The sequence below is a fragment of the Meles meles genome, chromosome 4 (assembly GCF_922984935.1).
Source record: "Meles meles chromosome 4, mMelMel3.1 paternal haplotype, whole genome shotgun sequence".
Classification (NCBI taxonomy): Eukaryota; Metazoa; Chordata; class Mammalia; order Carnivora; family Mustelidae; genus Meles; species Meles meles.
In genome coordinates, this window is record NC_060069.1 from 94,763,703 (window position 1) to 94,789,120 (window position 25,418).

The 25,418-nt window shown below is 48.5% G+C and overlaps 1 protein-coding gene across 7 annotated transcripts in view; it reads right to left on the minus strand.

The window, feature by feature from the left end:
* Window positions 1-7,887: 7,887 nt before the first annotated feature.
* Window positions 7,888-25,418, minus strand: part of PXYLP1 (2-phosphoxylose phosphatase 1) — a 72,622-nt gene continuing 55,091 nt past the window's right edge. For 5 of the 7 annotated variants that reach the window (XM_046004031.1, XM_046004029.1, XM_046004027.1 and 2 more), the window contains 2 exons: window positions 15,502-15,641; window positions 7,891-10,231 (listed from right to left, as the gene is read on the minus strand). In XM_046004031.1, the coding sequence (XP_045859987.1) occupies window positions 9,291-10,231; window positions 15,502-15,641 (1,081 nt within the window). In that variant the 3' untranslated portion in view covers window positions 7,891-9,290. Of the gene's footprint in view, window positions 10,232-15,501; window positions 15,642-25,418 lie in introns of all 7 variants that reach the window. The other 2 variants (XM_046004026.1, XM_046004032.1) reach the window with 2 other exon arrangements.

The window sequence follows — 25,418 nt, forward strand, 5'->3', positions numbered from 1 at the left end:
GGAGGAGGGTGAGTGCAGTACAAGAAGATATTTTGAGGGAAAAAGAGGTGAGGGAGAGAGACCTCATTCATAGAACTTTTATTACAGTATATTGTCATAATTGTTCCATTTCATCATTAATATTGTTAATTCTTACTGTGCCTAATTTATAAATTAAACTTTGCCATAGGTTCCTATGTATAGGAAAAAACATCGTCTATGTAATGTTCGGTACTACCTGCAGTTTGAGGCGTGCACTGGGGGGTCTTGGAATGTTCCCTCAAGGATAAGTTTGGACTCCTGTATAGGCAAGCGGAGAGAAGAGTTGACTCCGAGGCCACCAGAGGGAGCTTTACGTCTCTGGGAAGGAGGCCTCCTCTGGTGTGGGGAGCTGGGAAAGAAAAAGCTGTAGGACAAGGGCCAGGCTGAGTTGCCAGTAGAGGGCAGTGTGGTTCCCCAGTCACAGCCACACTGGACCCCCTTCAGAGCTTGTGGGAGCTCAATCTCTGGCCAGCAGGCTCCTGAAAGGATTTCTTCCCCAGGAAATGCTCAACCAAGATATGCTTGACTCCTGAGCTAAGAGGAAGCCGGACAGCTGCTGACTAGGAGGACTTGCCAATCCCAGGCCCTGCTGCCAGGAGCACACCAGCCATGGGGGAGGAGGGAGAATGGAGGAGAAGCCCCTTACCCCTCTCTCTCCCAGAGCACAGAGGGGAGCAACTCCCCAAAGCTGAGGGCAGGATCTGTCTTCTGTCCAGGTGCATTTCACTTCCTGGGCTGCTGCTTCAGCTTCTCTAGGGGCCCAGGAGGGGCTAGGCCAATGGACCTAAGCCAGTGACTGCCATTTCTTTGCTGGTCTCCCTGGCAGCAGCTGCTTCTGCAATGGCCAGTAACTAAGACACAAAGATGGAGGTTAGATATAGACGATGAAGGCGATGTGGGGAAAGGATGAGCTATGAGCTTGATTTCCCCTTGGGAATGGCTGAGATGTTTATATAAAGTGTCAAGATATGGCCCTGGGCACCAAGGCAGGGCTCAGAAGATTGGAGTTCTTTTCTCCCCCAAAGGGAAGTGCATGGGCCCAGGTAGTTGTGTCTCCTGGTTATGCGTGGAGCATGAGGTTATGCCCTGAGATGGGCTTCCTGGCTTAATGGGCAAGGGCATAGTCTGGCTGCAGCTGGTTTGCTTGTCAGAGCAGTTAAAAGAAAGAATAACTCGGGGACAGTAGTGACGGTAGAGGTGTCCCACGTGCCTGGTGCTTTATGTATGCTCTCCCAGGAGGTGTCATCCCCACTTTACAGATGGGGGATCTGAGGTCTCACAGCTGAGAAGTGGTGTAGAACTGCTTTTGAACTCCGTCTGTGTGGCTCTAAGTCTCTTTCCCTTTCTGGGAAACCCAACTCCAGATACTACTGGGGAAGGAGAAGAAAGTGAAAGACTGAGAGGTTGCTAGGTCCTGAGGAAGATTTGTTGGGGATGGGGATGGGCTCTGGACAGAAGAGGACTGTCCCCTTAGAGATTCTGCAAACCTGGCCACCCACGTAGTGACATTAAAACCCTTTCCTCTCTCCCAGGCACACACAAAATGTGTCAACAACGGCAGTCTGGGCACAACCGCTTCGGCCTTGCAAGTAACAAAGCTGGAGAGGTAAGTGGGAATCAGACCATGAAGGGCCTGGTGAGTCACCTTAAGGAGCTTGGATTTCATCTAGAAAGTAGAGGAGGACCAAGGGGTTTTAACAAGGAGGGGCATGGTTTGATCTGTGCAGTCCAGACGTCAGAGAAGAATCCTGAGTAAGGAGTTAGTGTGTGAGTAAGCACTCACACATACTTTATGTTGGACCGGGGGGGAATGTTTACTATGATGGTGTCGTGATGATGAGCAAGGGCTTGGGAGTCGGCTGCTTTGACTCCCACTTCTGCCACTGCCCTGCTGTGGGGCCTTGGTGGGGGTCCTCTCCTCTTGGTTTCTTTCTCCATCAGAAAAATGGGAGACAGTAAGGATGACTTCCAAGCCACAGTATGGTTTTGAGGCTGAAACAAGGTTTTGCTTCTAAAGCACAGCGAAGTGCCCAAGACGCTGAGGCCTATTAGGTCCGTGGTCAAAGGAATAAGACTGATACAAAGCGAAGGTCAAGCAAAGCTTTATTTCGCGCCAAGCATCGAGAATCAAACCGACCATTCGGGGCCGCCTCTTACAGAGAGAGCGACCACCCCCAGTGTCACAGACTAGCTTTTGTAGAGCAAAGGCCATGTGGTTGAGCCTGGCCACACACAGGTGGCCAATTAGATTGTAACACACAGAGAAAGCTGCACAGTCATGCTAGGTCCCACACGGGTGGCCAATTGAATTACAATTCACCCCATAGTAGCTATTTGAACTAGCCCATCACCTTGGTCAGAATTGGCGCCCAAAAGGGCCCAAAAGGCGGGGCCCACACTCCTTGGTAGCTAGGGAGTCAGAATGCGCGCCCCACTGATTGGATGTCTCCACCTGGCCAGACTCATCCCTGCATTTGGGCTCTGTTGTCTCCACCTGACCTGACCCGCCCTTGTATTTGGGCTCTGTTATCAGGGACTGGCCAACCACATTCTGCTGGTTTCCCAGACTTGCTTTTAAGTAAGTTCCCTGGGGTGGGGGGTGCGGGGTCAGTTTAAGTTTTACTGCATAAACAATAAAATCACTGTTTAACCGGATGGCATCGCTCTGGCTAAATAGGCCCTTACAAGGCCCCTTACAAGCCCCCCCCCCCCATGAATGCTGACTCACCCTCACATCAATCGCATCCTCTGCTCCACTCCCAGTCCTCTCGGCCTCATGTCTTTGTGGGCCACTGTTGCAGTGACTGGGCCTGGGACCTAACAGGATCTCATTCTCTTGCTTTCCGCCCCGGGGGTTCTCGGATGCCAGAGAGCCCAGGTGAGCCCTCTGCCCTGATGCATGTCTAGCCCAGTGTGTGGGGTAGAGAGCAGAGGATGGGAGTGAGGGATAAATGTTCCTCCTTCCCCAGTCTTCCTCCAGGTGAACGATTCAGGTGTGTCTCCGGTTTCTTAGGCAGTCCCGACCTAGAGAAACCAGTCACCATATCAGCTGAGTATGCAGCTTCCCTGTAGCTTTCCCTCTCCCCTTTGTCCCTTTCCCTGTCTTCGCTTCTGCTCCTTGGGACCACATTCCCTAATAAACATCTACAATTAAGATTTTGTTCTCAGGCGGCTTTCAGAACCCAGGCTAAAACAACCCACTGTAAGGTGATCCTACTTCCTTGGAAATGTTGCATTAGAAAAAAGTGGGAAGAGGGGTACCTGGGTGGCTCAGTTGGTTAAGCATCTGCCTTCAGCTCAGGTCATGATCTCAAGGTCCTGGGATTGAATCACAGTTTGGGTCCCTGCTCAGTGAGGAGTCTGCTTCTCCCTTTCCCTCTTCCCTCCTTCCTGCTGATGCACGCTCTCTCTCAAATACAGTCTTTTTTAAAAATGGGAAGAGAAAGGAAAGGAGCTAGAAACATGAATGTAGCAGAGATCATTCCCTGGGCTAGGGTCCACTCTGCTATACCCCCGGTTTCAGGTTCTGCTAATTTGCCCTTTTCTTTTTAAACTCATTGAGTTGTTGTTTTTAAAGATTTTTATTTACTTATTTAAACAAGCAGGCAGAGTGGTAGGCAGAGGCAGAGAGAGAAGCAGGGTCCACGCTGAGCAAGGAGCCCAATGTGGGACTTGATCCCAGGACCCTGGGATCATGACCTGAACCAAAGGCAGCGGTTTAACCAACTGAGCCACCCGGGTGTCCCTGCTAATTTGCTTTTATGAGGGTGGTGGAGTAAGGGGGCAGAGGAAGCGGTGGGCCAGGGGAGCTGGAAGGACTTTGTAGTCTGGGATGAGCCATGTTCCAGCCCTGGATCTGCCACCTCCTACTGACTGTGGGATCCTGGGCAGATGTCCACCTCTGAGCCTCAGTCTCCTCAATCTCCTCACCTACACAGTGAAGATAAAAAATGCTTACACATCTTGTAAGACATAAAGGCTAGGTCAGTTGAGTGCTTATTTAGCCCAGTGTCCAGCCCCTGGTGTGTGTTTAGTAAATGGGAAATCTTGGTATAACAGCTCTCTGTAATCAGTTTTGGGCTGTTCAGGATCAAGTTTCTCCTACTGCTTCTTGTGCGCTTGCTTAACTTCCACAATAAAATAAGCCCCTCAAAGGCAGTGATAGAAGAAATTTGTAATCAATAGATATGTTATCCCTTTCAAGTAAATGACACTAGTTGTTCTGCCCTGACTCGCAGAGGTCTCGGGCCCTAGGATTTGCTTGCCCTCTGCTGAAAGTTGGTTCCCAGGAGCAGACTCAGATAGGGATGGGTGTGGGAAGTGTACCAGGGAATGTTCTTGGGGCCGACTCTGCTGAGGAATGGAAGACAGCAGGGGAGGCAGAAGTGCGCTGTGCTGACCCTGTGGGGAACACTGAAGTTGGAGTGGCCCTTCAGGGTTCTCCCTGGGCCTGATTGGAGACAGCAATGTGCCCAACAAAAATACTTTCCTAGATTCCTTTGCAATGGAGGTGGGCCAAAGGACCCTGTCCTGGCCAGTAAGATGTAAGCAGCAGTCTGGTTTCCTGATGAAATGGTAAGGCCACTGGAGAAAATGAAAGGCTTAGTTTGCTTAACTACTGTATTCAGGTTTCTGTTGCATGGAACCCCAGAGTCCTAAATAGTTCTGAGAGCCACCGTCAAGTCCTGCTTAAGAACATGGACAGTAGCTTGGAGTCCCACCCCTGGCGCACACTCGCCAGGCACGGGAAACCTTGGTTGAGTCACTCCGTCAGACTTAACTTGTCTCTCAGAATTGGGAATGGTGGTACTCCCTAAAACACGTCTCATGTCACACCACGCAACCAGCCCATCCTAGTGTGCCTGGATCTTGCTCGGTTTTAGCAAGGAGAGTCCCACATGCTGAGACACTCGTCAGTCCCAGGCAAACAGCTGGCCTCCCTATTAAAAACACAGCCCCAAACTACCCTATCTCCTTTACAGATACCAGACTGGGTCCTGAAGGCTGAAAACGATGTTTCATGCTATCTCCTAATGGCTGAATATAGCATCACAGCCAAAATTAGTTTTACATTATATAAGTGGTTTTTTCTTAACAAAAACAGCAACCACAGATGGTCAGAGGCACCTTTGGAATAGTCTCCTGTTCATTTAGATTTAAATTTATAACAGTTGTAACCCCACTATGTTTTAGTACTCCTTGACATTCATCAGCAAATATGGTATCTTCTAGGGTGGTTGGGAAGATTAAATTAGTCTAAGAAAAGCCCCGGTGGGTCACACAGCACACACACTGTCAAATTCACGGGGGTCGTAGACACTTGGGTTTGCTAGCCTCTAGGCTTTGAGTTTTCCTTTGGAAAACCCACCCCCACCCCAACTTCAGTCTCTTTCCTCATTTGTATGAGGGGTAATAGGAACTTCTCCAGAGGGTTGTTGGGACTGATAAAGAAATGCTTGTGGGGTCCCTCAAGGGAAGCATGGAGCCCACAGCAGTGCTGTTATTACTCAGTTATTCAGAAGCCAGGCCTCAGGCCGCCCCCATGCTGAGTGGCTCTGCAGCTCTGGGTGGAGCCAAGCTGACCCTCCAGGACCACCCGCTGCTCCTCAAGGCCAGGCTCAGCTGGCAGATGGGCTGCAGAGGCCAGGAAAGCCTGAGCAGACTCTAGGCATTCAGTGGGTTCCTCTTAAGCAGAAGCTGTTATTATTCATGAGACGGTCACAGGACAGACAGTATACAGGGGTGCAAGCCTAGCATTTAGTCCAGTGGCCTTGGGCAATGGTGGCTAAGTGGCGCAGGGGCCAGAAGTCTGGCCACCGTCCAAGCCAGAACTGCACCATAAACCCTGGCTGTTCTTGGCTTTTGACTTGCGCAACGTTTAAACACACTGGGCTACACCCACACTAGCTGGGCTGCTGCATGGGTTCAGGCTTCCTGAAGGTTCACAGAGATGGAAGCACGCATCCCCGCTTCTCCTGTCTCAGTCCAGGGGTCCTAGAGAGAGGAATCAGTCACATCTTTCCAAAGCCCAATTCTGCTGTGGCTTCAAAGACCTTCAAGTAGGCTTAATAGCAGTATAGAGTTCTTCAATTGTTTATAAGTGAAAGTGGAGAAATAATACTCCAGTATATTAATAATTATCTATAATTATCTAAAAAGGGTTAACTACTCAGTTGGGCTATAAAATAACACATATAGCTACTAGCTTCTGCTCATTCTGTGTACCTCAAAAGCATGTGGCCCCATTCTAGTACGTTGGTTTTAAGTTTCAGTTTCACTCATTTTTTTTTTTTTTTAAGATTTTATTTATTTGACAGACAGAGATCACAAGTAGGCAGAGAGGCAGGCAGAGAGAGTGAGAGGGAAGCAGGCTCCCTTCAGAGCAGAGAGCCGGACGTGGGACTCGATCCCAGGACCCTGAGATCATGACCCGAGCCGAAGGCAGTGGCTTAAACCACTGAGCCACCCAGGCGCCCCAGTTTCACTCATTTTTAATGCTATTTAAAGATTTATTTATTTGAGAGAAAGGGAGAGAGCCTTAAGCAGACTCCACCCTAAGCTTGGAGCTTGATGCCGAACTCAGTCTCACATCTGCGTGGAAAATTTCTGGAGGAATATCTGTCAAACATCCCACAGTGTTGTCTCTGGAGGTGGGAATAGAAAAGAACTTCACTTTTGAAGTTGTTTTCAGTATAGTCTGATTGTTTTCCAGTGTGCGTGTATTAATTTTAATCATAAAAACAAGAAAGCTGAATGTGCACACGTACACGCCCACACCTGCCATTTAACTAAGCCATCAAGACCACTGTCCAGAAACCAAGAACTAGATGCATTAATCTCAGCTCAGTGATCTGCATTTGTTTATGGAGCAAGATGTCTTGGAACTTAATACTGAGGAAGATATGTAAATGATGTGCACACCTGAGGTCTTGGGAGGCAAAACCTTTAGCTATGCTTTTAATATCCAACATACTTACCTTTACCAATAGCTGTTTCAAACTGATTCTTCTTCTTTTTTTTTTTAAGATTTTATTTATTTATTTGACAGACAGAGATCACAAGCACGCAGAGAGACAGGCAGAGAGAGGGGGAAGCCGACTCCCTGCTGAGCAGAGAGCCAGATGCGGGGTTCGATCCTGGGATCCTGGGATCATGACCTGAGCTGAGAGCAGAGGTTTTAACCCACTGAGCCACCCAGGCGCCCCCAAACTGATTCTTTTTAAAGATTTATTTGAGAGACAGCGAGTGAGAGGGGTCCTCCTCCCACAAGAGTGGGGGGTGGGGTAGGGACAGAGGATGGTGGGGGTGGGGGAGAGAATCTCAAGCAGACTCCCTGCTGAACCCAGGGCCTGAGAGCTTGATATGCATGGCAGGGCTCCATCTCACAACTCTGAGATCATGACCTGGGCCAAAACCAAGAAGCAGATGCTTAACTGACTGAGCCACCCAGGTGCCCCTCAATCTGATTTTTAAAATATCTTCTGATCTACTTTTAGTTTTACATCTTCAAGCTGTGTTTAGCAGTTCTAATTCGGATAGACTGTGAGTGGGAGCAAAAAACAAGTTTTAACTACTCAAGAGACAACACGTGATTTTCAGCAATAAAAGGAGGAGTTAGGATAGATTTTAAACCACGCCAAGGCCACTATCTGTGCACGGCTTCCCAGCCCATGGAGCCCGGATGCTGCTGCAGAGCAGGAAGCCCTGGCCCTCCAGGCCCAGCACTGCTGTCCCTTTCCTCCATCTCTGGTGGGCCAGCATGGCCTGGCCTCCCCTTTCCACGTACGCCGGGGAGTTCTTTAATTTAAACATTTTTACTTACACTAAATAAATAAATAAGTTTCTAAAATTTGGGAACATACTTGACAAGAACTAGAATGCCTTGTAGGTACAAACCATGACTTATATATACGAGTATTCTTCAAAAATTTATTTATAGAAACAGACGTATCCAAAGGCAATATTAGACAAAAACAAAGAGGAAAGTGTGGAATGCCAAAGACACTTCAGAATCTCACTTGCACTTTACATTTCTTCACATGGAACTAGCACCATTTTAGTTCAGAAACCACAGATTTAATTACAATTGCTTCTAATATATAAAATATCTTAGAAAGATTATTTAGCTATCTATAACAAAGTTCTCCCAAAAGCTTATTTAAAAATCAATTAGAATTTACCACTTCAAATTGATGCAGACAGTTAAAAATTGATCCAGTTCTACAGCTTGTCAAAGGGAATGAGCCATAATTAGTTTTATTGGAAGAAAGTGCCTGAATTCAGTTTCTGGCTTCCTTCTAACCACCAAGCACGTATGGTAAATTGAATTTTACCAGGACTAAGAGCACATCTAAAACCGGTCTTAGAAAATAGTTCCCTAGACTATAAAAATACTAAATGGAATACAAAAATTTCAGCCTATACAGCAAATAGACTATAGCAGACAGATATTTAAAACACCTACCATAATCATCGTGAACATCATGTATTATTCTAATAATTTTTCTAGGATTCATTCTGATTTGATGTTTATTTCCCCTCAAGTTTTGTTATCACACCAGCTACAGAGCAAATTCGGTGTTTCTCGCAGAAGTTCCTGGAGGCACCACTGGATAATTTTTTGTACTCAACTGGTTCTCAAAGTGCTGGAAGTGCAAATGTAGCAGAGCCTGTGTTCTGAGATTAGGGGTCAGCAAACTCGGGCTGTGAATATAGCCACACTCGTTTGTTTCCATGCTGTCTATGGTTGCTTTCATATCACACGACTGTATGTGGCCTCTGGGGCCCCAGAGTCCACAGTCTTTACTATCTGGCCCTGTACGGGAAAAATGTACCAACCCCTATTTATAGGTAAATCACTTCGGGAATGGTTTTGCTGAACAGGGACAAGGCAAAACCACCCCAGATGAAGAAAATTTTGGTTGAGGTTTGCTGGTTCCATCGTATGCTACCCCTGCAGATCGAAATACTACACATATGGATTGGCAGCTCTGGGTATTGACATACCCTGTGGCATCATGAGCAAAGTCAGGCTACGACGGAAGTACCTTCCTCTTTCTATGAACTGGCCGTGATGTACCAAGTAACCCACGAACCCGATTATAGCAATGTGCTTCCCGTTCCACCCAATCATCCACATGGCTCAAACATGATTCCTAGCCTTTATAAATCAATAGTCTTATACCCTTGACAATGGACAGATCTAGAAGTGGACCCTTCCCATCCCTCTGTATTGGCATAGATTCTATCAGCCCTGCACTGCCTCCCTTCTAGAATCCTTCCTTGTGACATGCATCGTAATAATTAGTACTACCGCTACTCCCCAGGGCCACAAACATGTCCCGCTTGACAAAGCGGACTAAGTTTTCGAGGGGGCACATGGGCTTGGAGGAGTGCTTGTGGTGGTCCTGGCAAAAAGAGGTGTGGAATGTGACATCGACGCCATTGTAAAGAATCCGGACAGAATGCTCACTTGGCTTTTCTCGGTCTTGCCAGAGCTCCAAGATCAACCTGGCTGCAAACCTTGGGAATCTGGCTTCCATCAGGCCCAGGGCGCTAAGAACTGGTGACAGAGTGACATCATGAGCAGAGTAGAGGGCAAAGACCTCCTCTCTCCTGCCCTCCGCGGCACGCTGCATCCGGTTGACAGTCTGGTTCAGGATGGGGTGGGCGCCCAGTAGTGCGTAACCCAAATAGAGCTTCTTCTCCCGCCTCTCTCTCTCATCCTCTATCTGATGCGTCTTGATCACCTTGAAGTGCTCCATGTTGATACAGCCGTTCCTCGTGCATGGGAAGCTGACATTGTGGCAGAAGCGGCAAAGCATGGAGTCTATGGGGTTGGCAGCACGAAGCTGCTTGGTGGGGACGTCCACGATCCTGGCCATGTCCTCGTAGGTCCTCTCCAGCTGGCTGTTTTTCAGACGTAAGAGGTACTGCCTACGCTGCTCCTTTTCTAGGTACTGGTTTCTCATGGGGCAATAGCAGTTTCCGGAGCAGAACAGAGCGCTTGGCTGGTGCCTGAAGTGAATCTTCTTCCAGTCAAAATCTGGGAGAAAGCCATAAAGCAAGGCCAGCCCACTTTGTAGGGTCCGGCTTTTCCCAGTGGTCTCCAAGTAGAGGTGGTCTGCGGACCAGTCACTCGGCAGGAGTTTGTGTTTCTTTAGATAGATGTCCCTCAGCAGCTGGCCATTCTGCAAATGCTGCACAACTCCTGAAACATAGGGACACAAACTGTCCTCACTACCAGCTCAGCAGAAGGAGCAGCAAAGGGAGACCGAGTCAGGCGCCGACTCTGCAGTGCTTTCCATTAGTGTGTGGGAATATAATCAAAACCAGCAAGGTGGAAGCTACAGGAATGGGTTTGTGTGAACTCACGAGGGGAGCCGCTTGGGATTATCCAGGAAGGGATGAGCAGAGGGGAGCACCAGGACCATCTGCTCAATCCATCCCTCTCTGGGAGGAGGCATTGTGACTGGGGGGCCTCAGAGGGCAGCTGTCGAGCTTCCTGGCAGATGTCAAGGCTGTAACTGGCATGGGCTTAAGAAGAGCTTTCTCCCTCCTCCCCAGGGTCACAGTATTCTTTCGTGTGCAGGGAGGGCCCATGGAAATCAGACAGGTAAAGAGAAAAAGGTGCTGCTGGCTGCTTAGTCCTCTCACTGTTGGAGGTTCTCTCCTTTGCCTCATTCTCTGTACTCTCCCAAGTGAAGGCTTGCTGCTAACCTTCTAGGTACATTCTGCCTAAGCCTCCTGGGGCATTACCTACTGCTCATCAAGGACATTCTGTCTATGGAGATATGGAATGCTCTTTCAGACTCCTGGATAAGTATTTGGGAAAAACAAAGTGCAGAACAGTACATTTATTATACTCCTTTTAAATAAAAATGAGGGAGGGGCGCCTGGGTGGCTCAGTGGGTTAAGCCTCTGCCTTCAGCTCAGGTCCTGATCCCAGGGTCCTGGGATCGAGCCCCACATCGGGCTCTCTGCTCCGCAGGGAGCCTGCTTCCCCCCTCTCTCTCTGCCTGCCTCTCTGCCTACTTGTGATCTCTCTCTGTCAAATAAATAAATAAATAATTAAAAAAAATTAAAAAAAAAAAGAAAATTTTTTAAAAATGAGGGGGGAAAAAAGAATGTGTATTTGCAATTGTTTGTGTTTTACATAAAGAAACTTGGGAAGGATGCATAAGAAACCGGTATCACCTGGGGAGATAGGGGTACAGAAATGGGTAAATAGAACAAGGATAGGAACAAGAATTTTAAATGTACCTGCCAACTAAAAGTTTAAAAGATTTAGTCTTTTTTTTTTTTTTTCAACAAGTGGGTGGTCACCTAAGATGGTAACCTATTTTTTTTTTTGAAGATTTATTTATTTGACAGATAGAAATTACAAGTAGGCAGAGAGGCAGGCAGAGAGAGAGAGGAGGAAGCAGGCTCCCTGCTGAGCAGAGAGCCCGATGTGGGGCTCGATCCCAGGACGCTGGGATCATGACCTGAGCCAAAGGCAGAGGCTTTAACCCACTGAGCCACCCAGGCGCCCCCCCCCCTTTTTAAAAGATTTTATTTATTTATTTGACAGACAGAGATCACAGGTAGGCAGAGAGGCAGCCAGAGAGAGAGGAGGGGAAGCAGACTCCCCGCTGAGCAGAGAGCCCGATGAGGGGCTCGATCCCAGGACCCTGGGACCATGACCTGGGCCGAGGGCGGAGGCTTTAACCCACTGAGCCACCCAGGTGCCCCTAAAAGTTTTAGTCTTGAACTGCCCCAGTATGGTAACAAATTATCTTGGAAAAAACAAAAACAAAAACAAAAACCAAGAAACAAAAGAAAAGCCTTATCTTCAAGTAGGAGAAGACAATCCCAGATGAAAGCAAGCTTACCCTCCAGGCAGCAGGATGTAGGGGGATGGAATACCAGTAACAGGTCTGCATTCTCTGAGGGTCAACCACACACAGCCCCCACCCCGACCAGGTCATGACCAATGTTGCTTATTCAGATGCCCAAATTGTGTGAAAACCTGAGACAACTTGAGGCTGAGATGTGTGAGACAGAAGGAATGGCACTGGCCCAGGAAGGGGAACAACTCAGGAAAACATTACAAAGGACGTCTGCGTCCCATTCCGAAGGAAGTATATCGAGCACAGAATTCCCTCAGAGATCTGGGCTGACACAGGTCTTACACATTTCCAAAATGGTTTGCAAAAAGAGACAAAACATGATGACAAACATCAAGAATCTGTGTCTGGCCCCGGTTGGCCTCTGGGCCCGCCTTTTATCCCCAGGTTGCGTATCTTAGGGTTGAGTGCTTCCCATGTCCAGACCTTTTTCCATTCAACCTCATAAAAACCCAATAAAGTAGGCATATTATTATTTCCCCCATTTTCTTTATTTTACAGCCAAGGAAACCGAGGCCCTGAGCCAATCACTGTTAAGAGGTCACAGAGCTGGCACTCAGCCCCATGTGGGCCCAACCTTGCCCTCCTAGTCCCTGCTCGTAGCACCCCCCCCCCCACCCCCCCACCGTCTTTTCAGGCAGAAATACGAAGTTCTAGCCATTTAGGGCCTCTTCATGTCTCCAAACCCAGCCTGCATCGTTATGACCTTGGTCATGCCCTTCACCCTTCTCAGCCTAGAGAAATCCTCACCCAGTGCCTGGCTCCAATATGGCCTGCTCTGTACCCTTCCTTCTTCCTCCCCCAGGTCAGACCAAGAATTCCTTCCAGTTCCCGTTCCACGGGCTCTCCAGGACTTGAGCTGCGATTGCCGAGCCCAGTACATGCTAGCACCATGCCAGGCACTTGACACACACTCATCTCACTCACCACCGGCCCTGGGGGAAAGGGGCATCTGCAGTCCATCCCGTGGGCCCCTTCTACTCCCCAGCCCGGGTTTCTTCCGCAGGCTGCAGTAGCACCGTGAGTTGCTTCTGCCTCCATGCCCGCTGTCCCGCAGCAGCTGCGTGCGGGCTCCTTTAGGACAAGGCGGGGAGCATCTGTTCATCCCGCCACTCCCCGCCCCTCTACACTCAGCAGCTGCCAAAGCATCTTGAATAAGAGTAGGCACTAATGATCAGGCCTCCATAGTTACTGTGGGGCGCCAAAAGTGTTTGAGTTATAAATGGTTATTCTAACAGCTATGCATTTTTAATGAAATTTAAAACAGAAGATAAAAGTAAGCATTAAAAGAGAATTAGGGAACAGGAGCAAACAGTAGCGTGAAAATGATTTCTTGAGTAATGATGATTTAGAAAATGATGTAGATAATAGATGACTGAGAACAAAGGTAGGAATGAATGAGCGTCTCTAAATGTGTGAGGGCCAGCTCCCCCCAACTCTTCTCGGGAAACAGCCCCTGGATCGAGGGGCTGGGTAGGCCCCCACTGCTCAGTGCACAGTCCCCATGACCTCTGAGCCAGCTGATGGACACTGACCCCTAAAGGACCCTGTCAGATTTTCTTTCTCTCACTCTCAATAATTTGGACTTGCTGTTCATCTCTAGGTGAGGCTAGGACGGTCCCTATGTAGAGAGACACAAAGCAAAACTACAGGGCTGGGACAGACAGATTTCTTATTCCTGGTTCCAATCTCTGGAGGCCTGGTCATATTCTTGCCTTCAGAGTCTGGAGTCACCCTGAATCCATATAATAAATGTCCCTCTTTTGCTGGAGTTGGTTTCTGTCACTTGCCACCAGAGGGTCTAACCAATGGTTCTCAACGAGCGTGGCTCTGCTGTCAGGGAGGGTTTGGGGGTTGAGTTGTCACAATAATACAGGGAGGAACATTCTGAACACCTACTGGGTGGGGGCCACGGGGCTAGACAGTCTCGCCAAAGAACTGTTCTCTGACCCACGTAGCTTTTGACGGTACTACAAGATATGACCACATGTGAAAAACCTGTTTAAATACTTTAGCCTAGAACCTGCGTCATAAATACAAAATCATTTTTGCACATCATTAATGTCCACTGATTTTTTTTCCAGAAATACAAGAGAAATTAAGGGACATCTGTATTTTATTTTGATCAGAACTTGTCAAAAAAATCATGTCCCCAAATGTGGTGTTAGAGTCCCCAGTATAATATCCCTTGGTCTGCATTTGTAATAGTCACAGATGCCAATCTACATTTAAGCATAAATAACCCACTGTGTCATTTTGTTTCCTAGTGAGAGTGTGCTCAAACTTCTATACTGAGACACACAGCATTATTTAATAAATTCATTTCCTTTTGTTTCTCCTTTATATCATAGTTAGGGTACCTGATACAACTGCTCTTCTTTACAATTTTGTATCTAGAAAGGTTCTAATTATATTTGATTTTCACTTCAGGGGAGTTAAGGGAGCACCACAAGATACTTGTTACAGAACGGGGGAGGTTGGTCTGGTTGGATGCGAACTCACTGTTTTAAACTACTGCAGACCTTGAGCACATGGAACTGATAATCAAAAGCTTTTGACAAAACTCCTTATTCAAGGCTAGTCTTCCAGAGCCTTCAGTTCAGCCCACTCTGTCACCATATTCTCCCCAATAATAATGGCTTCTAAAACATGGCAAAACTCTGCAGGGTCAACTACAGGACACAGACCTCCCTTCCACTGGAGCTGAGGTCCCACGGTACTGGTGGGACGAGGAAACAACATGGCCAATAGGTCCTCCCGATTCTCCCAAAAAGACTGGTGACCACACAAAGGTCCTTTGAGGTCCCAGACTGAAGTAGGAAGAAGCTAAGACCTACTGGGGGCCTCCCAGGTCCTTCTCTTCCTAACGGAGGTAGCCCCACGGTTAACTTGCCAACCTGCCCTGACAAGGAACTGGCTGTGTGAGGGTATGAGCAGGGCTGCAGAGGGAAAGCTGGGCTTCTGAGAGGGACACACTCAACCCAACTCTGTGCTCACTAGGGATCCACCCCACACATTTGCTTCTGAGATCTTGCACACGAAAACTTATCAGGTCATTTTCTTTGGAGTTTCTAAGAACATGGGATTGGTTATATCAATTATAGTCCAGCAATAGTGGGATAATTAATAGGTAGACCCCAGAAATGATGCTGTTAACCAATGTTTATCAATAGGGGAAGATGATCACAATGTACTGTTTAATGAAAAAGTGGTTATCAAAGAGTGTGCTTAGTAAGATGCTACTGTGTGTGCATGTGTGCTCATAAGTGAAAAAGGATGACTAATTTCTTCAGTGGATTGGGATTATGGGTACTTTAAACTCTTCTTCCTTTTGCTCAACTGTCTTTCCTCATTTGTCTTCCCTGGTCATATACTGCTCTTGCACTAAGGCAAAGGGTTATTTTTAATTTTTAGAAATTGGAGGTTTACTTAGATACCTTGGTGGATACTCAGGTGCCTGACTCTGGCCTGAGGTGCCAGTCCTCAGTTGTCCCTGTAAGCCCACAGCGCCTTGCCCAGGAGCATTCGCTCCAATGTATGCCACACAGAGGAGGGGGCAGGAGACGGGGTGAGCCGAGGCTGTCACACGTACCTGTCTGAGTGAGCTCTCCCATCTCACACAGTGGGTGATTGGGGTAAAGAGGCAGGGAGTGTAAGGGGCTTTCGAAAGAGGCTCCAGATCCTTTCGACATGTGACTAACGAAAGCTTCCAGTTTCGGGTGATATGGTTTCCTAAAGAGAGAACACAGAAAATCATTGGTCACTGCGCTTCCAAACAGCCCACAAGGGTTTCCACTTCAGCCAGCAGAAACCCTGCTCATCCATAATAACAGGTCCTGGCCCAAGTCACTTTGATTTTTTTTTTTTTTTAAGATTTTATTTATTTTTTTTGAGAAAGAGCATGCACAGGAGCAGGGGGAGGGACAGAGGGAGAGGAAGGAGAGCAGCAGATCCCCTGCTGAGCACAGAGCCTGCCAGGCCAGCGCCACCAGGCTGGATCTCAGGACCCTGAGGTCATGACCTGAGCCAAAATTAAGAGTTTGAAGCTTAACTGACTGACCCACCCAGGTGCAATCTTGGCACAATCACTTTTTTTTTTTTTTTTAAAGACCTTATTTATTTGTGAGAGAGAGAGAGTGCGCAAGTGAGCACACAAGCTGGGGGAGTGGCAGGCAGAAGGAAAGGGAGAAGCAGGCTTCCCAATGAGCAGGGAGCCTGATGTGGGACTCGATCCTGGGACTATGACCTGAGCCGAAGGCAGACACTTAACCAACTGAGCCACTCAGGAGCCCTTGGCTCAATAATTTTGAAATTCCAGTATCATTACTGCCTGACCCTGACATTCCATGGGGCCAACATGGGCCTCTAACCTCTGCTGCAGCATCCATCATCCTGGGCGCTGGGGGAGTCAGCTTTGCCCTCCACCTCCCACATCCCCAACCTGCACCCCTCCTGTTTTTCCCTCCTCGGGAGTCTACCCACTGCCCCCAGACAGTCACGCCTAGGCCGGAAGTCCTCCTTGATTTCTCCCTCCCCTGCTCCCACGCATGCCATCTGCCACCCAATCCTGCAGCTGTGTCCTCCTGGGGCTTCTCTGCCCCTCTCTCCTGCACCCCTGCAGTCACTGCCTGGGTTCTGGCGCAGGCAGCTTTGGTCTGGAAGGCGTGGGCTCCTTTTTGGCCTACCTGTGGCCTAATCTTGCCTTCTCCACAGCCCGAGATCTACCTAAAAGCCAGGCCGGCTCTCCCTGCTCCTGTGCACCGACCCCTGACCCCAGGACCTGTGTGTGGCCTAGAACTCTGTCCTGGCCCCACCTCACTTTGAGGCTAGGACCCCCCCCACCCTCTCCATCCTAATGTAAGCTCTGGTCCCACATAACCAAGTGCCTCCCGTCCCCCCAAAACACCTTGTTCTTTATTGTGTCCGAGACTTTCCCCACGTTGCCCCTTGCTCCTAGCAAACCTACCTCAGACTTCATCCTCAGGAATTTTTAACTCACCTCTGAGAATCTCCTTTGAAGAAAACTAGCTGACTATGAACCAAGATCTCTACAGCTTTCTACAGTTCACTCTGCATTTTGCACATACAGTATCTCATTTTATGTGGGGTGGTAACAAAGATGTAACAAAGATGTAAAAAACCATCTTTTTTTTTTTAATAATACCTGACATATTTCTGCCATGAAGTACATGGGGTAAATCAAGATTTAATTTATCTTTCTGGTGGCTAATATACACTTTCCCTGAATAATGAAATGAACTAAAGATACGCACACATTTTCTCCAAATAATGAGATGACCTATGAATATACACACCTTTTCTTTGAATAATGAAATGACCCATGATGAATGTATACACATTCTCCAGCTGAAGGGAAATGAAGTTCCCAGGTAAGCTAAATTAGCATGAAAGGAAGCAAGGACTAATTGTTCTAATGGCAGACCTCTCCTGTTTGAAAGCCCGGTTAACTCTGGCTGCTAAAATGCTCTATCTTTCCCAAACATAAAGCTAAAAAAGAGCCCATCTTTAAAAAAATGTTTTAAAATTAGAGAATGCTTACCCTGACACAGTGTAGTCTAATCATCCTGGATTGCTGCAGGGCACTGTGTCTCTCCATAAAAACAGAGGGTTTGTTATTATTCCTGGGGCTAAATCACATAAATATTTGCAAACTGGGGAATAAGAGTTCCAGACTGACAATGAGGCTGCCAATATGAATCCATGTTAACAAAGCTATCTATCAACAGGAGTCAAATGTTCTGCTCCAGGCCATTATTTCAGGTTGGTGATTTTTGAGGCTCTGAGAAGGCTTTGCTGCCAATTTCAGGAATGAAATTTCACTACAGGAAGTGTTTGCTGAGCTATTGCAGCTTTTCGGGGCATCTGACTGCTTAATGATATGCTAACATCTAACAGTATATATGACAATTTGGTTTTGGTCTGGAAAGATGGTGATTCATGGAAGAAAAACTTCACTTACAGGAAAGAGCAAATGGTTGGATCTTTTTAACAAGAAGAGGTCGAGGTAACCTGAGTCCCTGGGCCTGTCCTGGATCGAAATGACCAGGTCCTACCTACCGAGTCCTCAGCTCCACCCCCCAGCCAAGAGGGTACTGGGCACAAAGGCAGATAATCCAAAAACACGTGTGAATGAATTCGACTGGGAAGTACCCCATCCTAAGATGCTTCACGAAAAGGCCAAGCGTCCCATAGCAGTGAATATGGCAAGATCCTATCCTGGTTTATTAGAATATTCATATTTCGATGGAAATATGAACAAAACTGCTAATTGTGACAAAGACTTTCTTTAAGTAAACTATAGTTAGGCTCCTCTGAACCCTCTTTCCAACTAGGCTTCAACCTTTGGACTTTCATATTCTTTGGACTTGTGCACTCGGTTTTAGCAAAAATCCTGCTAAGTGGGAGTTAGCCAGAATCTCCCGCTCTTGGTATTTGATCAACTTCCTCATCTAAAAAAAAATTCCTCATCCCTCAGGTGGTGGTATCTGCTCACCCTGGTCTGCCTTTAGCAATCTCCTTACCCCTGAGGTCTCCTCTCCGTCATTTTCCATCCACTGACCTCTACCCTGCTCCTTGGCTATAAATTCCCACTGCCCATGTTGTATTTGGAATTGAGCCCAGTTCTACACGCAGATCTCTTTTCCCCTACTGCATTAGTTCCTGAATACAATCTGTTTTGACTGCTACTAACTACTGTCCAGCTCTGGTTTTTCTTTAACAGTTGGATGCTAAAATCTGTTCTCCTCTGGGGTGCCCGGGTGGTTCAGTTGGTTAAGCATGTGACCCTTGATTTTGGCTCAGGTCGTGATCTCAGGGTCCTGAGATGGAGCCCCATGTTGGGCTGCGTGCTCAGTGGGAAATCTGCTGGAGATTCTCTTCCTCTCCCCTCTGCCCTGCCTCCACTTGTGTGTGCTTTCCCTCTCTTTCAAATAAATAAATCTTTAAAAAAGAATCTATTCTCTTCTTCTTGGGAAATGGGTTAGATCCCATTTCTGAGGCCCTACATGGTATTCACTAATAGAATGGAAGGATGTATCCCTCTACTGGGTTTAGGATTTCAGATCATGGGGTGCCCCATGCATTCTTTTCCTTCCTAGTGCCTACTAGGTAGACATAGCAGCATCAGGTTCAGTCATGTAGACATCCCTAGGGCATGATGGGAGCCATGACCTGGAAGGGACCTGGGGCCCAAAATGACCAAGTGGAGCCACTTCATATGACCTGGATCACTCATCTCAGACCCTCACACAAGGCAAAGATAAACTCTGTTATTTGAGGCAATGTATTCTTCAGTCTCTTTGTTACCAGACTAGCCTTAGTCTGACCAACACAGAAATGATCATATCTGTCATGATGAATTTTTTTTTTAGGAAAATCTCTGGTAATTGCAGCCCCACTGGAAATCTACTTGCCTACTGAAAATCAAAAGAATTAAAGGTGCTACTATCTTTTTTTTTTTTTTTAAAGATTTTAATTATTTGACACACAGAGAGAGATCACAAGGAGACAGAGAGGCAGGCAGAGAGAGAGAGAGGGAAGCAGGCTCCCCACTGAGCAGAGCGCCTGATGCGGGGCTCGATCCCAGGACCCTGAGATCATGACCTGAGCCGAAGGCAGCGGCCCAACCCACTGAGCCACCCAGCCGCCCACAATTCACTTCCAGAGTTCTTATTTACATTTTTGTATACATTGTTTACATCCCTCTGTGCCACAAAGCTTGACACAGAACCCCGAGGCTAATCTATACAGTCATGAGAAAATTTACTTTGCTTTACTATAATCGGAGCAATTATTGAGTCCTGCCAGAACATTAAAACAGAGAAGAGGTATAATACCAGTGATACTCTTATCAGAAGACACAATTCAAAAAAGCTTACATGGAAACTGGAATGAGTTCATACCATAGATTTTTACAATTTATGCAAAAGAATTTACTTTATATTATTAATGAAATGAAATTCTAAGAAGATCAGTTCAATACACCTTTCTTGGTCGTTGGCTTTCTGGACCTCTGTGTACTACCTGAGGTGATTAATTGCCCCTCATCCTTTCTTAAAACTTTTTCCTTTCTTAACTCTCCTAACATCGCCTCCTGTTTGCAAAGTCACTGTGTCTCCTCCTGGGATCCTCTTTTCTCTTTGTGCTGCGTTCTAGATTGGTGCTTGCCAGGACCCTGTTTTTAGCCTTCCCTTGCTCCATAGGCTCTGTGATACCAGTCACCCATGGCGTCAGCTGCATGGACATGTGACCTCTCAAATGAACCCCTATCTCCCAGCAGGACAATGTACCTGAGCCCCACACTCACTTGCTCCTACTACTTTCTAGAAATTGTCACTTGAATGTCTGATGACAGCTTATAATCAGCACTGAGACCTGTCCTCCTACCTTCCCTCCTCTTCCTCCCTTCTTCTGCACTTTCTATCCCAGGGAGGGGTGCCCCCGCCAGCCAGACACCCACTCAGAAATCAGGGCACCATCCTGTCTCTGTCTCACCCCCATCCAACCTGTCAGCAGGTACTAAAAACCCCACCCAGTGACCTTCTCACAGATCCAAGCCTGCTCTCCAACTCCACTGCCACTCCGAGTTTCAGCCTCTATCGTTTATTCATTCATCAACTATTTAATCGTGGCCCTCCCACGTGCCAGGTACTGTCTTAAAGCACTTGGGGTACAGCAGCATTACACTGCCCTCAGGGAGCTTACATTCTAGCCTGGGGAACAGACAACGTACAATGAACACTAGAAAGTGTGTGTGTGCGCATGTGCATGCGTATGTGTGCATGCTTGCACGCTAGATGGTCACAGAGGCTGGGAAGCATTGACCTGTCTCTTCAGACGAAGATCAGGGAAAGGGGGTCCCAGAGACTTGGGTGGACAAAGTGTCTGGTAATTTAAGTGAGGCGTTCTGAGCAGTCTCACTGAGAAGGTGACATTTAAGCAAAGGCTCGAAGGCAGTGAGAGAACCTGCCGGCCATAAAGCTGCCGGGGAAGAGCTGTCTGCAGAGAGGACACAAGTCAGTGGGAAGCAGAGCCAGGGACAGTGTGGCTGAGGAGGAGTGAGTGAGGGAGAGGAGAGCACCCCAGGGGAGGATAAAGGCAAGGCAAGGGGGAGGAGAGAGAGCACAGGAGGCCTTGTACATCAAGGACTTGGGCTGGTAGTCTGCGGGAGTCTTTCTTCTAGATCACTATTCCCACATGAACGGTAAACATCGCCTCCAGCCTCTAACCCATCCCTCCCATCATTGTGGCAGCGAGAGATCTTCCTAATTTCATCCCCTCTGCTTCCCAACTCCCTCGCCGGCTTCAGGCCTGGCACCCACACTCCTTAGCTGGGCATTCAAAGCATCCGATGGCCTAGGCCCTCCCCACCTCTCCACTCATGGTCTAGCCTGTGCGCTGACCTGTCCACCTCCCCCAACCTTTGCAGGTTTCAGCAACCTTTGTAGGTTTCAGCACCCAGGTGCCATTTATCATCAGCTGTCACCTGACATGTTCCTGCACACCCTTTAGGTCCCTCTGTCTTGGTGGCCTTACCTATACTGCCATCCCACCTCTCCCTCGGCCCCAGGCTGAGTCAAGCTGCCCTCTCATGGTTCATGCCCCCAAATACGGTTCCCAAACTACTCACACTTCTACTCTTTCTAATTCTTTTACTTCTTCTCTAAGACTGCTGCTACCACCATCAGTACGGGCCACCAGATCTGTCTGTCAGAGGGAATGGGCCCCCTGGGGGCAGGAACAGCTGCTGCTGCTTCTTTTCTTTTTTTTTTAAGATTTTTTTTTTTTTTAACAGACAGAGATCAGAAGCAGGCAAAGAGGCAGGCAGAGAGAGAGAGAGAGAGCGAGAAGCAGGCCCCTGCTGAGCGGAGAGCCCGACACGGGCCTCGATCCCAGGACCCTGAGATCATGACCTGAGCCAAAGGCGGAGGCTTAGCCCACTGCGCCACCCAGGCACCCAGGAACAGCCTCTCTTGTATGACTCTTTAGCCTCCTGCTCTCCCACTTCCTCCTCCCATCTGGTTACATACTGGTCTTACTGTTCTCATACAGAGCAGCTCTCCAGCCCCAGGATCTTTGCACTTGCTGTTCCCTCTATCTGGAACACTCTTCCACCAGATCTGTACAGGGCAGGCTCCTTCATTTTTTTTTTTTTTTTTAAAGATTTTTTAATTTGACAGTGAGAGAGAGGGATCACAAGTAGGCAGAGAGGCAGGCAGAGAGGGTGGGGGGCGGGGGAGCAGGCTCCCCACTGAACAGAGAGCCTGACACGGGGCTCGATCCCAGGACCCTGAGATTATGACCCAAGCTGAAGGCAGAGGCTTAACCCACTGAGCCACCCAGGTGCCCCGAGGCTCTTTCATTTTATTTAGGTGCCAGCCCACATCCCATCTCCTGGTATGTGGGCCCACCACATGTCACAATACCTGATGCATGATAGGTGTTTGAAAATAAAACGTATTGAATAAATATGGACTGAAGTGAATATTCTTTTCTTCCTTGGATGTAGAAAAGAATATCTAATTCATATCCGTGAATGCAAATTTTATTTTTTACATTTAATAAACACGGTGTATCTACGGCTAATAAGCTTACTGCTGGCTAAACGCCGTTCTAGGAGAGTGAAAATCGCACCTTTGTCATGAGGCACAGGGCATTCAAAGTCTTTCCACTGCAAAGACTTGGGAGAGCCATGGAACGTGTCACCGTGAAGGGAAACACCAGGGCCACCAACCTGCATGGACGTCAGCTCCTACGTTCTCAACTCACTGAAACCCTGCCTACTGGCTCAGATACACCCTCTCACTAGACTAGAGCAGCAGACACACTCTAGGACTCATGGTCTTTTAGAGGTCATAAAAATTAATGATTAGCAAAGCTGAACTAGGACCTGGGAAGGCAGCAGGCGCGGCTGGTGACCAAGACCCCACAGTCCCAGGGGATTCAGGAGCCCAAAGTGGGGCCACATCCTGAGAGTCCTGCTCACTCTAAGTGCACATTTTTAAGGACAGGTCAACTTCATGCTTTTAAAGATGGACTAAAGAACAGTAATTAATTAAACAAGCATACTCTTTCCTCTTTCCACTGAGGTCTTCAAGCAGTTCCTAAAGACACAGAATGTGCAGTAAAATAAAGTAGGTCAAAAGATCAAGGCCAGGGAAAATGAGTGCAGAGGCAGCCAGAGCAGCTGGTCCCCCCCCAGGAACTGTCTCTCTCAAATGGGAACTCCAAAAACGGCCATGTCAGGGGATCCTGCCGTGGCTGTGACGGAATGAGGGGCCCTGGGACCTGGCCTCATGACCGCGACCTTGCAGGGGAGGAAGGAGGCCCGGCCCAGCAAGCCTGCAGGCCACTGTAGGAAATGAAACAGCATCATGAGTCCACCTCTCAGGATGACCAGCTCAGTGCTTCGGTCCTTCCCCTTAGACTTCACAAGGCTGTGATCAGGGATGGACTACTTTCCCCACATTCCAGGATGGAGAACTGAGGCTCACAAAGGTGAAGGGATTTGCCCTCTATCAGAAATGTTACAAGGGCCTCAGAGGGTTCCATAGCAGAGGCTGAAATCTATCATGAGGCACCTGATTGGTCATTTTGACTCATGATTTTTACAAAGGTCCTGAATTCACTCTGCAACCAAGCTAGCCCAACAACAACAACAACAACTGCCCAGGCTCGGGCAGGGCACCAGTCATAAAGGAGCAAGACGCAATGCCCTCGAGGAGCCTCGTGGTATGGGAAGGGTAGAAGCGATCATGCTAGAAGACACACTGCAAAGAACGGAAGTGCACGGGGGAGGCCCTGCATGCTGGCAGGCAGCCGTCCCCAATGGGCGCCTTCTCTAGGAACAGGGTAACCTCCAGAGCCTCGAGGTGCTCAGGGACACGACTGGTCTGAGGACAGACCCCCGGTCGGAACCAAGCCACCAGAATTCTCACATCTGGGAATGGGAAGCCCAGTGAGAGAAAGGGGAGAGAAGCCACGAGTCGCCAGGGCTAACACATGGTACTGTCCACAGAGTCCTTGAGGCTGCCCTGAGTCTGGCCAACCGAGAGGCCTTTTGGCCTATCCATTCCTGGGCAGTTCAAAGGGCAGATACCCATGGTCTGTGCCGGCGGAGCAAAGCCACTTCTCTGAGCTGCCCTCCCTGCACCCCACCCCATGTCTTCCTGCCATCCCAGACACTCCAGACCATCCCCCATCCAGCCACCAGAGGATTAATCCCCAGCACAGCAAGGGGCCTCTATCCTTGCTCTAATCCTAAAGCCAGTTCAGGACTGGTCATTAAACATTTTGTTCTGAGATCCTTGCCGTAATCCCCCTTATTAGTGGCAGTGCCCGATACAACCAGAGAAGCCATCCTTACACACCAGGAGAGGTTCCCCGAGGCAGCAGTGTCTCAGGGGAGCGTCTGAGGAGCTGTAGGAGTGGGTTACATGGGGACTGGGCGAGCAAGCTAAACAGCAGGGGCAAAGGCCTGACGGGGTGGGCGGCTGACAAGAGGGACCAGAGCAGGAGTAGAAGGTCCCAGCAGGAAGGCAGGCACAGGAGGCTAGAGGCCAGAGGAATAAAGCCAGTGTCTGTGTGGCCTTCAACCCAGAGGCTTTTCTGACCCATGGGACACTGGGACATGTACCCAGGCTTCCTAAACATAGACAGGACACAAGTACCCAGACTGCGAGCTCTGTGACCTCCAGCAGGAAAGGAGCACAGGAAAGCCTACATTCAGACACTAGTTCAGGATGTGTTTCTATCCAAGGGTTCACTTTCTCTTCTCCATAATCCTGGATGGTGAGAAGCCTAGAGATGCTAAGAGTCACTCTGAGACCCCTTCCCTGGGGTTCACACCGCCATCCACTAGAAGGAACAGGCCTTGGCAACAGGAAGGCAACCCACGGTTCCCCTAGACCAGCCCTGCCCGGGGCAGGCTGGCATCCAGAAGCATTCCATCTGCATGACATCTTCCTTACTGAGCACTCCCCTCCGTCTCCTCCGCTCATTCAGTCTGCCCTGTGAGGGGTGTTAGGGGCCCCCAGACACGGCGCTGAGGCTTGGACCGTCATTTCAGTGCCAACCCTGCCTCTCGTTTTAGAACTGTACCTTTTCCATATGCAATCTGTTGAGTTATTTTTCATCCTAAGGTCTCTCAACCAAGAACGTGCTATTCCTATCCCCATGAAAAATGAAAAGGTGGAATTCCATGTATATGGCCCTGCAGCTGGTGTGCATGCTCTCCTCTATCATTTCACTCCCTCCTGACCCAGCACCAGTCCACGGCAGCATCTGCATGGCAGAGATGAGGGGGGAGGCCCAGAGACTAAGGGACCTCCCTGCTGCCCCAAACCCCACAGCTGCCCCAGGGTCTGAGGACATCTGGCCCAGTGTTCACTGCACTGTGTCCCAGTTCTTTCTCAAACTGTAGAACACAGGAGGGGACAGGAGACCTCACGCTGGCCTGGACCCAAATCTCACTTTCTCTGCTGTGTGGCC